The 16,169-nt window shown below is 41.5% G+C and overlaps 1 protein-coding gene across 1 annotated transcript in view; it reads left to right on the forward strand.

Moving 5' to 3' along the window:
• STOX1 (storkhead box 1) overlaps positions 1–3,212 on the forward strand; it is a gene marked incomplete at both ends in the record, with an annotated part of 82,932 nt that extends 79,720 nt beyond the window's left edge. The window contains one exon of the mRNA XM_082266789.1: positions 3,056–3,212. Coding sequence (XP_082122915.1) covers positions 3,056–3,212 — 157 coding nt within the window. The remainder of the gene's footprint in view (positions 1–3,055) is intronic.
• Between the last annotated feature and the right edge of the window lie 12,957 nt (positions 3,213–16,169).

Genomic DNA, 16,169 nt, shown 5'->3' on the forward strand with positions numbered 1-16,169 from the left:
GCTTATGCTTAAATGGAGAAGCAACATGGCACCAAGCGTTTCTGATGTTAAAATTAAAGCTAATTTAGTTAAGTTATGAAGAGTGCTTTGACAATCCAGTTTTACACATACAAAATTTACTGAGACTTGGAATGTCTGGCTAACACCTTTAAAAGAGATGTATGGGTGTTTTTTTTTTTTTTTTTTTTTTTTTTTTTTAATTTATACCTACCTAGGTGGATGCAGCATCAGTCCCCCTGCGCCTCTACACTGAGAACTGAGCGATCGAACACCGCCAATCACTCGGTTCTGACAGCTCCGTGAGCAGATAGCTGCTGATAGTCAGCAGCTCTCTGCTCTGCCTCCTCCTCGCTCACTGGAGTGCGGGGCTGTGGAGCGGCTGGCTCAGGCTCTCAGCGGCTCACTGAGAGGCTGAACCGGGTGTCATTCCAGGGACCTCGCGGATCCTGACTTACATTGTCACGATGACGCAGTGCCTGGACCGAAAAGGGGTCACAGGAGTGCAGAATGAACTGCATTCCTGTGATCCATAGGAGAAGTAAAGCCAAAAGAGCCTTGGCTGTACATCTCCTTTTTTTAAGCTGTTTCCAGAAATAAAATGATCGTGTGATATTCAGTTGTGGTTTTGGAATATTCTGTGCCTACCTAGATATGTTCAGTTTTGAAACGTATTGTCCACCACTTACTGGCTACCTGTCTATGCTTACCAGTGACAACTTATTTGTTAATGACAAATATGTACTCTTATTTCTGTAACACCCATTATACTTATTTAATTGTAAACTTTCTTCTTTTGAAACTCCACACTCCGCTGTGTACGGGGATACCCTATATGTGTTGCACAATCTCTGCCTTCATACATGTGCAACGCATACACCTATCTGTGCTTTTGTGTTTCTGTGGGTGGGGGCAACATGTGCTTTCTCTATCGCTCATTGACAGACGTAGTCTTCTTGATTCTCAAGAGCTGGGTTATGTCGTCTCCGCAGGAGTAGGACTAGGCAGAAAGACAAAACGTTCTGGCTCCACCTTAGGGGCAGTTCCTGAGGGTATATCCTCCCTCTCTCTGCTACAGGGAATCAGTGAGCAGAAACTGGCCTTGAGTACTATCAAGGGTCAGGTCTCAGCATTAGCTATCTTCTTTCAGAAGCCTTTGGCTACTCATTCCTTGGTGCGGAATTTCATCCAGGGGGTGCGACATCTGGCTCCGCCAGTGCGCGCGCCGTTACCACCCTGGGATCTTAATTTAGTGTTGTCGGTTCTTCAGAAACCTCCCTTTGAAGATATTAGGGAGATTCCTCTACCTACGTTGTCCCAGAAGGTGGCCTTCTTGGTGGCTATTACTTCTGCACGCAGGGTGTCAGAACTGGCCGCATTATCTTGTCGTTCACCATATCTGGTGGTTCATAGAGATAAGGTGGTTCTTCGTCCGAATCCATCCTTCCTACCAAAAGTGGTTTCAGAATTTCATCTGAATGAAGAAATTGTATTACCTTCCCTGTGTCCTAAGCCCAGTCATCCTCGGGAGTTTGCTTTACACTCCTTGGATGTGGTCCAGGCGATCAGGGTATACTTGAAAACGACAGACTCGTTTCGCAAGACGGATTCACTTTTTGTGATCCCGGATGGACCCAAAAAGGGGTTGCCTGCATCTGCCGCGACCATTTCCAGATGGATCAGACAGACGGTGGTACAGGCTTATTCTATTAAGGGTCGGGAGCCCCGGTTCCCTGTTAAGACGCACTCCACTCGGGCGCTTAGTGCGTCATGGGCCTTTCGCCATCAGGCGTCAGTGGTCCAGGTGTGCAAGGCGGCTACCTGGTCGTCGGTGCATACCTTTACAAAACATTATAAAGTTGATGTAATGGCATCATCTGATGCCGTGTTTGGCCGCAAGGTTTTGCAGGCCGCCATTTGAGGAGACCAGTGGTCTGCCTCGAGGGTTTTTTTCTGTTGGAAATTTTTCTTTTTAGTCTCATTCTTTGTTTATAATGAGCCTTTAAAACTTCTAGTTTGGCACCGGTTGGGCCTTCTAGATTGGATTTGATTTTTGTCAATCCCACCCCTCATTTGTGGCACTGCTTCTGGATGTCCCAGCTCTTGAGAATCAAGAAGACTACGTCTGTCAATGAGCGATAGAGAAAAATGGATTTTTGTAAGATCTTACCGTAAAATCCTTTTCTCTTAAGCTCATTGACAGACTTAGTACCCGCCCCTCTATCATTGAGTTGGGTTAAATTCTCTGTTACTGCTTTAGAACAGAACTGATTGCCTGTAGCAGAGAGAGGGAGGATATACCCTCAGGGACTGCCCCTAAGGTGGAGCCAGAACGTTTTGTCTTTCTGCCTAGTCCTACTCCTGCGGAGACAACATAACCCAGCTCTTGAGAATCAAGAAGACTACGTCTGTCAATGAGCTTAAGAGAAAAGGATTTTACTGTAAGATCTTACAAAAATCCATTTTTTGTATTTTTTTTTTAATGTTTATTTGATATAAATTTTTTAAACACACTACTTTTCCCTTGAAGTGGTTGTAAACCTCAGTCGTAAAATCTGAGCAAAGCGCGTATAGCGCTGTAGTGTTTACTTGTCTTTCCCCAAAGCTCTAAGTGTTGTTTTCTCTCTGGTGCTTCATTCCTCTATCAGCATGAGTCACTTCTGAGAAGTTTTTCCGATGGGGAGGGAGAGCTCCACAGGGAGCTTGTCTTTTCACAGCACAGTTTTTGTGCTGTGTTGAGCAGGGTGTGTTCCTTTCTTCTAATCAGCTCTCACTAGCTGCAGCTTCTCTGCCCCCTTCTCTGTGATACTAACAGATGAAGAAGGATTCTAACACTTTTCTGCCCTGTTGAAGGGGTGTTTTAGAAGAGAAGACTGCAGATATACAAGTAAAACTTGTGTAGGAGGTTTTTTCATCGGTGTATCATCTAAAGTGGTTAACTTCACTGGGTATGTGATAGCATTGGCCTAATAATTAATTTTTGTTCTATGTTCCAGTATTTAATGCATTTTCAATAATATAAATTGGTTCTCAAAGTCTGCATTTTCTTCTCTTCTAGAACTCGGATAAGTCTTGCATCAAGTAACTCTGTGATTTTGGAAACTTTGAAGAAAAGAACATTTCTACAGAATCTGGAAATGAATGTCAGTAACAAAAATGATGGACTGCTTACTGCCAGCTCATTAATGCAACTGACCCCAGTTATGAATGTATAGTATACAACCAACACACTCTGCTTTTGCATGGGTTTTTTTTTTTTTTTTATAAGAAAATAAATTTATTTATATTTTTACTCGGTTTTCTGGTAGGTAAGGTGCTTTTTCCATAAATACCAAGATGGCCTTGATATGTTTTTTATATATTTTACAAAACTTTCTGGTATGCCTTGGAAGGTTCTTTGTTCTATAATTTCAAGGACCTAAACTAAATTGCATGTAAGGAAAATGACCTAAACAACTTAACCTTTTTTTATATTTTTATTTATTTGTCATTCAAGCTGGCCAGCCACAGATTTTTAGTTGAAACTATCTGTTGTGTAACAATTGCTGACTGTAAATTATTCAGCATGCAGATTTCTGTGACCAAAGCTACAGGTTTTTATCGCTCATTCTTGTTTGTTGAGAAGAAGCCCAACTATAGACCAAATATTTATTTGTTTTTTGATGGAGTGGGAAAGGGTTGGAGCCCCTGCCAGGTTATATCTCCCATCTGTGAATATATTAGGCCAGTGAGTGATGGAAAATTTCTCCAACAGAGCGACATTGCAACAAAACATGTTTCGTAAAATGCGGAAGGGTTGGAACATTTATTTATTTTATTTTTTTTTGCTACCCCTGTCTTCCTGTCTGTGACAACTGCACTTATTAATTCTTGTATGAAGCCAGTTTTCTGAGGAAAGTAATATAAAGGATAGAAACAACTGTTTCTTTATTGCACATTAAGGGACACAGGATGGAGTATTCAGATACTTGGGGTATGCTGCTGCTTTTAGGAGACTGGCCAACAAAGCTGTAAAGATAGACCAAAATGACCTCTCCCACTTCGAGTCTGCTTTTGTTACTGTCCTAGAACGGATGTCTTTTCTCCTCAGAGAGAAGAAAAAGCTTATCAAGATTCATTTTTTATTATCTAGCAACATCCATCCTCCAGGTGGAAAATTTCTGCTTACAATGCACCAGGCCAGTTGCTTCCCTCCCATCTTGAAAACCTTTTGGCCTTTGTGGACCTCAAAGATGCCTACTTGCATGTTCCCTTCCTCCCAGCACATCAACACTATCTGCAGTTTGCTGTGGGCATGCAACATTGCCAATTGGTTGCCCTTCCTTTTGGACTGTCCATTGCACTTCGGGTCTTCACCGAGGTACTAGCTCCTGTTATTGCTCTGCTTAACTCTCAGGGCATCCCTTTTAATGGGATATCTGCACAACCTTCTAAGGGAATGGCACCCTGTGTGATGGCATTGGGCAGGTGGCAGGTCCGGTCTATGGAGACATCGGGAGAAGGGGGGTGCCACTCCACCAGCACTGTAAAGGTGATCCAGCAGCTATACAGCTGTCTAGGATCACTTTTACGTTAGACAGGAGCCAGAAAATAAATACAAGTTAATGGCTGCGGTAGCAGCCATTCTCTTTTGGAAACCCTTCACAACTCAGATATTAGCTTGGCCCCAAAGCAACCAATCTGATCCAAACAAGCTTTTTTTTTTTCTGGTGCATGCCAGGTTGTTCTGACCCATTCCTCAAGCAAATGTGTAATAAGTTAAATGGCTCAGTACACCTAGTGGTCACCAGTGCGGGACACAATTTATAATCTATTGCTTGGCCTGCCGTGAGAGTGGTCTTAATACAAACACATTGCTTCCTAAACACTGGATTGTATTCAGTAAGCTGTGCATATAATCGTACCAAATATCCTTTCTTAAGAGGCTAATTTTATTTTATTTTTTCAACCTTTCTACAAGATCGGTAACATGAATTCGTTTTATTTTAGCCAAGCAAGGAAAAGTTTATGTATCAGAAATGAGATGGGTGCTGCAATGTGAAAATGCCAGTCTTTGTTTAACAAGGAAAAGTGCAGAAACCTATGGCAACCAAGCCATAATTTTTATAACTCAAAAAAAATTTATATATATATATATATATATATATATATATATATATATATATATATATATATATATATATATATATATATATATATATATATATATATATATATATATATATATATATTATATAATTTTTTTTTGACTCCAGTGTAAATACCTGAATTTGACCAGGTAAAACTTTTTTGTATTCCCTATAGTGGACTTTTTTTTTTCTTCTAGTTCACTGTCCAGGCACAGGGTGGGGTGAGTCAAGGATGACCTAGACTTGGACAAAGTGGGTTAAACAATGCTGGTTATCACGGAGGATGGATGCTTATTTGCTGACAGATGGCATTCTGGAATATTGCAGCAAAAGCTGGTTTTGTTATCTTTTTAATTGACCATTTATTTTTGGCTGGAGTTTTGCTTTAAAAGTAGGCCCCCATTACCATGCTTGTGTCTTATAGGGACATTCCCTGAACAAAATGTGATGCCTTTAGTCTATTATCAGCAGTCTGTTATGCTTCTGTCAGCAAAAAGTGTTCACAGTCTGTTGCTCATTGCAATACAGCCTTGTCCCTAGCTATTCAGGAGCTGTAACCCTCCCTTCATGCCAAGTGATTGTGGGTAGGATCTCCGATGTAACTTGGCATATAGCTTGTATATCACTTAGTGGAATTGTGATTGTTTAGCCAACCCTGTGCCTCACATACATGTGTGAAGGGGAGCTCAGGGGCATTACATTTTATATAAATTTAATTTAATCTGCATTTCCTACTTTGATGCAGCTGTTGGCCTCTGAAGAACCCATCGAGTACATTCATTTTGGCTGTGTGATTGCTCTGTTTACTTCAGTTAGGGACTACACGGGTTTGTTTTAAAAGAGACCCACAGTCTATTTTTTGTGATGTATGTATGTATGTATTTATGTGAACAGGCAGCAGCTTCAGCTTCAGCTGCCCACAGTTAAAATGGCTGCTGTGGAGGAAGATTTCTGCAGCATATTTGGCAGGTACAGAATTACAGTATATAGCAAATATATGAAAAGTGGTTGGAGGAAAGCTTCAGAATGGCAAATATGTTTTTACTACAAATTATGTGAGCAGACTGTAGTTCCTCTTTAAAGTTTTACTGGACCCAGGAGCCTGCATTCACTATGTCTGGTCTCCCACAGAACACGGAAATGCAATATTTTAGTAAATATAAACTGCTAAAAATCTTTTCTCATCAGCAGTATATAGCAGTCCTATGACTGCGTGTCTGGTTAAAGCTTGTAGGAGGAGTTTTCATTTTACTCTTGACTGTCCTATGAGGCTGCAGGATCCCTGACCTTCTGTCTGAACAGTGCTGATTGGCCCTGTGCTGACCATATGCACCCTCCCATGATACAAAAAAAAAACTTGGGTATATGTAAGGGTTTACAACCACTTTAAGTCTTGTATCTGTATATAGTCTGTACAAGAACATGTGGTTAGTTTTTTTTTTTTTTTTTAAACTGAAAAAGGGGATTTGGCAATGCTGACTTGTACTAGGAAAATGACAGTCAACTTAATCTTTTTTTTTTTTTTTTTCTAAAATGAAAAATGTTACACTTCTTTGTTACTTGAAAAACCTGTTTTGTGTAATAGTTTTGCACAGAGCAGCCCCAAGCCTCTTCTGGGGTTCCCCACCAGCGCCCTCTACTCTTCCTCTTCATAGCAAGCCACATGCTTTGGGGGGCACTGATTGCAGGCTTGATCCGGAGTTGGGCTGTGCGTGTGTCTATAGGCACATACAGGCTTGGCCCCACTCCCTCCTCACACAAATTTTGACGGCAGCAGGCCAATGGCTCCCTCTGCTATCAGCAAAGTGTGAGATCAGTAAGTGGGGAGAAAAGCTGCTATAGACAGTACGATACAGGGCTCTGGTAAGTGTGTGGGGTGCTTGGGAAGCTGATATTGAAATTGTTTTTTTTTTGTTTTTTTACCTTAATGCAGAGAATGCATTAGGTGTAAAAAAGCAGAAAAAAAACCTTTTGCCTATTGGAACCACTTAAACATGGCTCAAATCAACATGTTCTCTCAAAGTAAAACCTACTACACGGGCCGAATGCTGGGGGACATCGGCCTGTTTAAAAAAGCCTGCTGGGTTTAACCAAAAAATAACTGATCATGTGTATTAGAACCAGCTAAAACTTTTTGTATGTTCATTTTAAATATAGTGGGGAAGGATTAGAACCTTTCCTCCCCAGATTTTTTCCTAGTCTGTCCCAGTTGGGCAGAAGATTTCCTCTTACTCTTCTGCTTTTTCATCAGGCAAGGAAGTTAGCAGCATTTAGACGGCAGTAAAAGCACTTTAGAGCTTAGAAACCCCATTGAGTTTTTGCTGCATATGTTGTCACTGAAGAGATCTCCTCATTTCTGTTGTCACTTAGTTAGCCAGGAATAATCTCTCCAATAGGAACCGGCATAATCTAGCTGGATTCTAGTCCTTCCCCATTCAACTCCAATGGAAAAAAAAACTTAGTACCGAACTGACTGACATTTTATACTGGCGCCTTGATTTTTGTGTAATTATTTATTTCAGGTACTTATATAGCGCTGTCAATTTACGCAGTGCTTTACATATACATTACACATTCACATCAGTCCCTACCCTCAAGGAGCTCACAATCTAAGGTCCCTAACTCCCATACATACATAGTAGGGCCAATTTTTTTCATACAGGATCCAATTAACCTACCAGCATGTCTTTGGAGTGATTGTGCCACAGTTTTTAAAATTCCTTTACTAGCAGGTTTACCAGAGATATATATATATATATATATATATATATTATATATATATATATATATAATATATATATATATATATATATATATACGCACACGCACACACACGATGATCTGACTGCAAAATAAAAATTAAAGCGGAGTTCCGGGCAGAGAATCGTTTTTTTTTTGAACATACCCCCGGGACAGTCAGGGCTAGCACATTCCACAATGGCTAGCCTCTGATCTGTCCCGGTTCGCACTTACCTTTTAGAAGAAATACTTACTTAGAAGTTTTCTTCCACAGCGTTTCCATCTCGGTTGTGGGCAGCTGAAGCCGGCGCGGTCCTCTTCTCCGTCTTCTTCCGCGTCTTCGTGTCCCAGAATGCGCTGCACCGGCCCCTCTCGTCACTTCCGGTGCGGCGCCGCATTCCTAAACAGCTTCTGGGCATGCCCAGAAGCTGTTTAGCAGGGGAATGCGGCGTCGCCCGGAAATGACGAGCGGGGCCGGTGCGGCGCATTGATTCCTGGGAGCTATGACGTTTAGCTCCCAGGAATCATCGCGAGGCAGGAAGTGACGGGGTGAGCCGCGGCGCTGGAGGAGGAAGCTGTCATAGGTGAGTATTTACGATCGTCAATAAAAAGGTGAGTAAACAAAAAAAAAAAAAAAATAACTATCCAATTCCTTTTCAGGTGCGGCATACCTAGCGGAGGGGCACAAAAAAAAAAAATCTTTTTTGTGCCCGGAACTCCGCTTTAACTTCACTTGGTTGAGACTAAAGGCCCGTGTACACGTACCGATTGTCGGCCGTAAATATTCGGCCAACGTCCGATTGTCGGCTTGTTAGTATGATGCTTCCGACAACCGACTGCGACTTTTCGGCCAAACAAAATCTGGTGTGCAGGCTATAAAATTTTTGTAGGCCAACAAAGAACGGCCGATTGTTCCTCAGTCAGTACAGATTTCGGCCGACAAAAAGCAGATGAGCAAGACTGGGCATGCTCAGAGAAGAAAAAACACACGGAAAGTTAACCATCACATGACATCACTTCTGCAGTCGGTTGTTGTTGGCCGACAAAATTCGTGTGCAGTCTTTAGCACTTTTTAACCTACACGACAGCACCGGACAAAAGATGGCCGATCGTTCGGCCGACAATCGGTGCGTGTGTACGGGGCTTTAGTTTTGTTTGTCTTCTAATACATCAGAACTTTATTCAATTTACTTCAACTAGTCGAATGCATATCAACACACCAATAGGCAGGGCTTTTTTTTTTTTTTTTTTTTTTTTTTTTTTTTACAACCGATGGTTGTTTTGGAACAGGCTCTACTGAAATCAGCATATTTTTATCATTTTGGCCCCTTTCACACTGGCAGAGTCTGCCAGCAGATCTGCCTGATTCAGCACTGTTAGCAGGGGATATCCCCGCTGAGCAGGCAGATGCCAGGTCTGTCTGCTCCGCTGATGCAGGGCGGACACAGACACAGCCCGCTGTCCTCTATGGGCCGTTGGATAGAAACGGACCACCTGTCCATTTACATCTGACAGCCACCAGATGGATCACAGGATCAGATGGGATGTTGGCAGATGTCAATGGACACATGTCCATTGACAGCCGCTGCTCCATAGTAAGCATTGGATGGTCTAATCTGGTCTGCCTGAAAAGGGCCTATAGCTGTTGCATGTATTGGAAAAGAAGGTAGGGGATGCATGACAGGACAGCTGGTGTGGAAAAAACTCTTTAGCTTGGGTCTAAACTATCATACTTATATGGGGCATCTGCAAACATTGCTCAAAAACTGCAGCCAAGGTTCCATCTTCACTAAAGTTCAGCATGCATTTCTGGAGTGGTAAATGTGTTAGTTTATATACTACACCCATTAATTGTGAATAGTTTCAGCTGCCAGCATAACGTTTTATTTACAAGTGATAAACTGCATCACTTTGCCCTCTTTCCTTTTAAACACCGGAAAATTACACTATACTTTAATGCCAACCTAAATGTTTAACGGAAAACTAGATATTTTAATGTGCCTTAACCTTTCACATGCTGCCGTGTTCTGGCAATTAGGAAAATATTTTCCTTTTGGTTCTGTATACTGGAAAAGAAGAATCTTTATTTTGATGGAATCAAGGTGTCCAATCAATCATCTGTTAGACAGAAAGTGCTTTATTTTGTATTAAACATGATGTAAATTAAGGAGGAGGTTGGTGTTTATTTCACATGATCGGTTTTCTCAGTCTATTGTCAAGTTTTTTATTTTGTAAATTTTGTATAATTTGTATAATATCAAAACTTGTATTTTGTTTTTTTATATTTAGACATGTTTTGAAGAAAATGATTCAGTTACAGCTGTTATGATATGCAATAAAATAATCTTAAGCTAATTTTTTGCATGTCCTGGATGTAGTTGTGCAATATTTTTACATGTAAATGTATTCACTGGTCTTGTTGACTTAGAATTGTCTTTCCAAGAAGTGGTTGCTGACAGTAAAAGGTTGTTAAGGGCAACAAGTGAAATCTGTGTGTTTATTATACACTGAGCAGGACTGCAGCTTTTTGTCACATGGATCAACAAAGAGCCTACAATGGTTGTGGAGACCTATTTACTTGGCTTGACGGTTGCTTTCAGCACATGGGATAAATAAGCTGAAAGGCTGTTTTCAAAGGCAGGGTGGCCTAGTTCAACACAGCTATGCCTGGATAAAAAGGTAAGCAGGCTTTGTTTTCTGTAAGCATTTTGAGTGTACAGTATATAGCTTATACATAAACAACACTACTAATGGTCAAAAAGTAGAAGTCCACCCTAACACTAAAATAACTAAATCTGCAGGCATCAGCGATCGAAGACTAACCTATCTAACCCGGTAAAGAAGAAATCGCTATACATACCTTTTTTTTGAAGCAGCTTCCGTTAGGTCCCATTCTGAACGGTCAGCGATGGCTTCACTGTGTAGGTGAGTGCAGAAGAGGCAGCCAAAAACAGAAGCCCCATAGTAATACTGAGGGTGATGTCACTTACCATTCCTTTCCCAGCCGTTGTCAGCTGTCTCCTCTGCAGAGCTTCCGCCGCTGGAGACAGAACCGGCTTCAAAAAAGGTATGCTTACCAATTTCTTCTTTTACAGTGCCTTGAAAAAGTATTTATACCCTTTGAAATTTTCCATGTTTTGTCATGTTACAACCAAAAACGTAAATGGATTTTTTTGTAATAGTCCAACACAAAGCAGCACATAATTATGAAGTGGAAGGAAAATGATAAATGGTTTTCAAAATGTTTTTCAATCTGAAAAGTGTGGCATGCATTTGTATTCAGCTTCCCTGCGTCCCCAGGCCAGGTTTGCAAGATAACTGAAGTGCATAACAGGTGATATAATTTGCTGCTCAGTGATTTGCAGTATTCTAGCCTGCATCTCCCCAAGGTAATACTTAAAACCTGGCCTGTTAGTGGGTCCTGAAGACAGGAGTTGAGAACCACTGATCTGAACCATTCCATCTTAGATCTGGCTGTATGTTTAGGGTGGTTGTCCTGCTGGAAGTAGAACCTCCGCCCCATTCTCATCTTTTGCAGACTCTAACTGGTTTTCTTCTAAGGTTGCCCTGTATTTGGCTCCATACATCTACCTATCAACTCTAATCAGCTTCCCTGTCCCTGCTGAAGAAAAGCATCTCTACAACATGATGCTGCCACCACCAGGTTTCACAGAGGGGACGGTGTGTTCAGGGTGTGATGTGCAGTGTTTTCTGCCACACAGCATTTTGCCTTTTAGGCCAAAAAGTTAAATTTTGGTCTCATCTGACCAGCGCACCTTCTTCTACATGTTCGTTATGTCCTCTACGTGGCTTCTTGCAAACTGCAAATGGGACTTATAATGGCTTTCTTCTTGCCACTCTTCCATTAAGGCCAGATTGGTGGAGTGCACGATTAAGTTGTCTTGTGGACAGATTCTCCCACCTGAGCTGTGGATCTCTGCAGCTCCTCCACAGTGACCCATTGGCCTCTTGGCTGCTCTCTGAATAATGCTAGCCTTGCCCACCCTGTCAGTTTAGGTGGATGGCCAGGTCTTGGTAGGTTTGCAGCTGTGCCATACTCTTTCCATTTTCAGATAATGGATTGAACAGTGCTACGTGAGATGTTCAAAGCTTGTGATATTTTTTTTTTTTTTACCCTATTTGTGTATAATAATTTTAATAACCCTACTTTAAATTTCTCCACAACTTTATCCCTGACCTGTCTGGTGTGTTGCTTGGCCTTTATGGTGGTGTTGCTTCACGAAGGTTCTCTAACAATCCTCCGAGGGCTTCACAGAACAGCTGTATTTAACTGATTAAAATCATACACGTGGACTTCATTTACTAATTAGGTGACTTCTGAAGACAATTGGTTCCACTAGATTTTAGTTGGGGGAATAAGAGTAAAAAGGTCTGAATACAAATGCACGCCACACTTTTCACACATTTATTTGTAAAACAATTTATCATTTTCCTTTCGCTTCACAATTGCCACTTTGTGTTGGTCTATTGCATAAAAGCTAAAATTCATATAAGGCTGCGCTAACAGGTAAAAAAAAAAAAAAAAAATATATATATATATATATATATATAATATAGTGCTAAAAGTGTATATATAAAAATGAATCCATGTGACTGATCAAAATATTAAAATACTAAACTTCATATAAGATAAAGTGCATTCGTGATCATCAAGTACAAAAAAACAATACATATTAAAGTGCAAAAAATATATCACTTGTGTCCATAGGTGCAACCATATGTAAAGTGCAAAATATATAATATATAAGGTGCAGTCCAAAAAAGGTTTCCTCCAAAGAAACTAAAGTGCTGGAAAGGTGCTCAGATCCATATAAGTGCCCAAGTGCTCTTCAGGAAAAGAACCCCCTATGGGGATGCACTCACCAAATTCTGGACATAAATGAGCCTCAAGCAGACATGATATCCCTGCAAATTTGTGTGTGGATGGCACCAAGGGGTTAAGGAATGAATAGATTAGCTGAGTATAGACTGGATTAATGGGGAGTTAGTTGGATACCCAGGTATCCTATGTGTTTAATAGCCCAGGTGAATTTTAAGGATGATTTTTTTTTTTTTTATTGTAAAGCAGAGAATTGGGCAAGGAGATATTGGGGGGCCTGAGATTTGTCCTCAAAACGTGGGCAAAAGATTGAAGGGTGGACAGGAGGTTAGGTAAGGAGTCAAGCTGGGTTATGGTCAATAGCCAGTCCTCTGCAAAGAGACTAAAGCCCCGTACACACGCACCGATTGTCGGCCGACCATTCGGCCGTCTTTTGTCCGGTGCTGTAGTGTAGGTTAAAAAGTGCTAAAGACTGCACACGAATTTTGTCGGCCAACAACAACCGACTGCAGAAGTGATGTCATGTGATGGTTAACTTTCCGTGTGTTTTTTCTTCTCTGAGCATGCCCAGTCTTGCTCATCTGCTTTTTGTCAGCCGAAATCTGTACTGACTGACGAACAATCGGCCGTTCTTTGTTGGCCTACAAAAATTTTATAGTCTGCACACCAGATTTTGTTCGGCCGAAAAGTCGCAGTCGGTTGTCTGAAGCATCATACTAACAAGCCGACAATCGGACGTTGGCCGAATATTTACGGCCGACAATCGGTAGGTGTGTACGGGCCTTTACTCTATGGTCACACTGGCTGGCCTGTATGCCATGTATGTTGGGGTTTGATCTGATAAGTTGTGCCAAGGGTTCCAGTGCAAGAACAAATGGGGGAAAGGGGGCAGCTCTGACGAGTCCCCCTCTCAATAGAAAATTGAGCTGAAGAATGATTTAAATATTTAACGCAGGCTGATGGGCTGCAGTAGAATGATATGATTCAAGATAGTACAAATTTTTTAAGGCCCCATTTGTTCAGTACATAGTACAGGTACTCCCAGAAAACATTGTCAAGTCTTATGTACAGTTGTGCTTAAAAGTTTGCATACCCTTGGAGAACTGGTAATATACAGCATGTACTATTTTTAAAGAACCTGAGTGAGCAAAACGCATTTTTTTAGAATTCCTATTCAACCGTAGGTCAAAACAGTGATACCCTTAGTTCTTGCTTCCTTGAGCATCAATGACTGCTTATGGCCTTTTGTAATAGTTGTCTGAGGCCCTGAATTTTTGCAGGTGCTATAACTGCCCATAATGCCTCGTACACACGTACCGATCGTCGGCCGAACGATCGGCCGTCTTTTGTCCGTGGGCTGTCGTGTCTGTTGAAAAGTGCAAAAGACTGTACACGAATTTTGTCGGCCAACAGCCGACTGCAGAAGTGATGTCATGTGATGGTTAACTTTCCTTGTCTTTTTTCTTTTCTGAGCATGCCCAGTCTTGCAAATCTGCTGTATGTCGGCCGAAATCTGTACTGACTGGCGAACAATCGGCCGTTCTGGTGTCGGCATACAAAAATTTTAATGCTTGCAGGACAGATTCTGTCTGGCCGAAAGTGCGCTGTCGGAAGCATTATACTAACAAGCCTACAATCGGCCGATCAGTCGTCGGCTGAATCTTTTCGGCCGACAATCTGCACGTGTGTACGGGGCATAAGTCTTGGCAAAAATGCCATAATTTTTGGTCATTTTGCATGAACTGCATGTTTGATGAGATCTTCCCAGAGTGACTTGATGCTATTAAGGCCAGGAGCTTGTGATGGCCTCTCCAGAACTTTCACGTTTCTGCTGTAACCACTGGACGGTCAACTTGGCCTTGTGCTTAGGATCATTGCTGTGCTGGAAAGTAGAGCGTCTTATGCACAGCTTTTGTGCAGAAGAATGCAAATTGTCTGCCAGTATTTTCTGATAACTTACATTCATCTTGCCATCAATTTTCACAAGATTCCACAAGCCTTTAGAGCTCACACACCCCTAAAACCTCAGTAAGCCAACACCATGCTTCACAGTGGGGAATAGTATTCTTGTTGACCCCCCCCCCCCTTAAAGATAGCTTTATTTTGGTCTCACTCCAGATTTGTGTGCCAGAAGCTGTGAGATGTGTCAAGGTATTGGGCATATAGCAACTGAGCTTTTTTTTTTTTTTTTTGTGGCATTGGCGCAGTAAAGGACTCAACCATGCAGCTCATTTGTTTTCAAGTATTGGGCTCCCTGAAACAACCACACTGTCCCCCCCCCCCCCCCAAAGCAGCCTGTATTTCTCTGTTACCTGTGGCTTTTTCTTTGTATCCCGACCAGTATAGCTGAAGTCCTGTTCTACCTGACCTTGGCTTGGGAGCAAGCGATTTCTGAATATTCCACTAAGGTGATTGAACAGTACTGATGTCAATTTTCAAAGCTTTGGATATCTTTTTATATTTTCCATCACCTTGTTGCGCAGGTCTTTTTACAGTTCTCTTCTCCCTGTGGCTCAGTATCTAGCCTGCTCGGTGCATCCACGTGAGAGCTTACAAACTCGTTGACTATACAAAGACAATAATTGCAATTTAAAAGCCACAGATGTGGGAAATTAACCTTTTTACTTTCCATTTTAACCCATTGTGTTGAAGAATAAATGTATTACCTTGTGTGTATTGGCAGGGGCTTGTCTAGTAGGAACAAAGCCAACCTGTTTATTGATTAGGGAAGCTAGAAAGGGATTGATGGGTGGGCAAAATTTTGGCTAGCAATTTAAAGGTCAAGTTCACTTTTTTTTTTCCCCTCTCTAAATTTCAGCTCCCCTCTATCCCAATATACCATGAATGTATTTCTGTTTTAGAAAAGATAAAGCTTTCTTAGTATTTTAGGACAAACTTACCTGTCCAGCCAAAAGTCCATGACTTCTTGCTATGTAGATTTGGGACATGAAAAGATGTTAACACACAAAGTAATTCACCCGCTCCCCTCATTAACACAGCCTCTGCATCTGTTTTCCTCCAGGAAATTGTTCCTACTTACATACAGGTTGTAGTACTAAAAAAAGCCTGTAAAGCTTACCATACACTATACAATCTCCTTTCACTCAACTATGGAGGGCCTACCTGCTTGGATACAGAGTGACTAGATAGATGTCTCCTCCTAGTATAAAGGTTTTGGGTAACTATAAAGGAGTTTGTACAATAAGACTCTATAGCAGGGATCCCCAAACTACGGCCCTCCAGCTATTGTGGAACTACACATCCCATGAGGCATTGTAAAACAATGACATTCACAGACATGACTAGGCATGATGGGAATTGTAGTTTCTGAACAACTGGAGGGCCATAGTTTGAAGACCCCCTGCTCTATAGTGTATGGCCAGCTTTGTATAAGTACATAGGAGGGAGTGAACAGAGATACTCAGCTGTCTTTCACATCTCTACGTAGCAAGACTTTACATTCC

Source organism: Pelophylax lessonae, assembly GCF_965119305.1.
Source record: "Pelophylax lessonae genome assembly, chromosome: 9".
NCBI classification, from domain to species: Eukaryota; Metazoa; Chordata; class Amphibia; order Anura; family Ranidae; genus Pelophylax; species Pelophylax lessonae.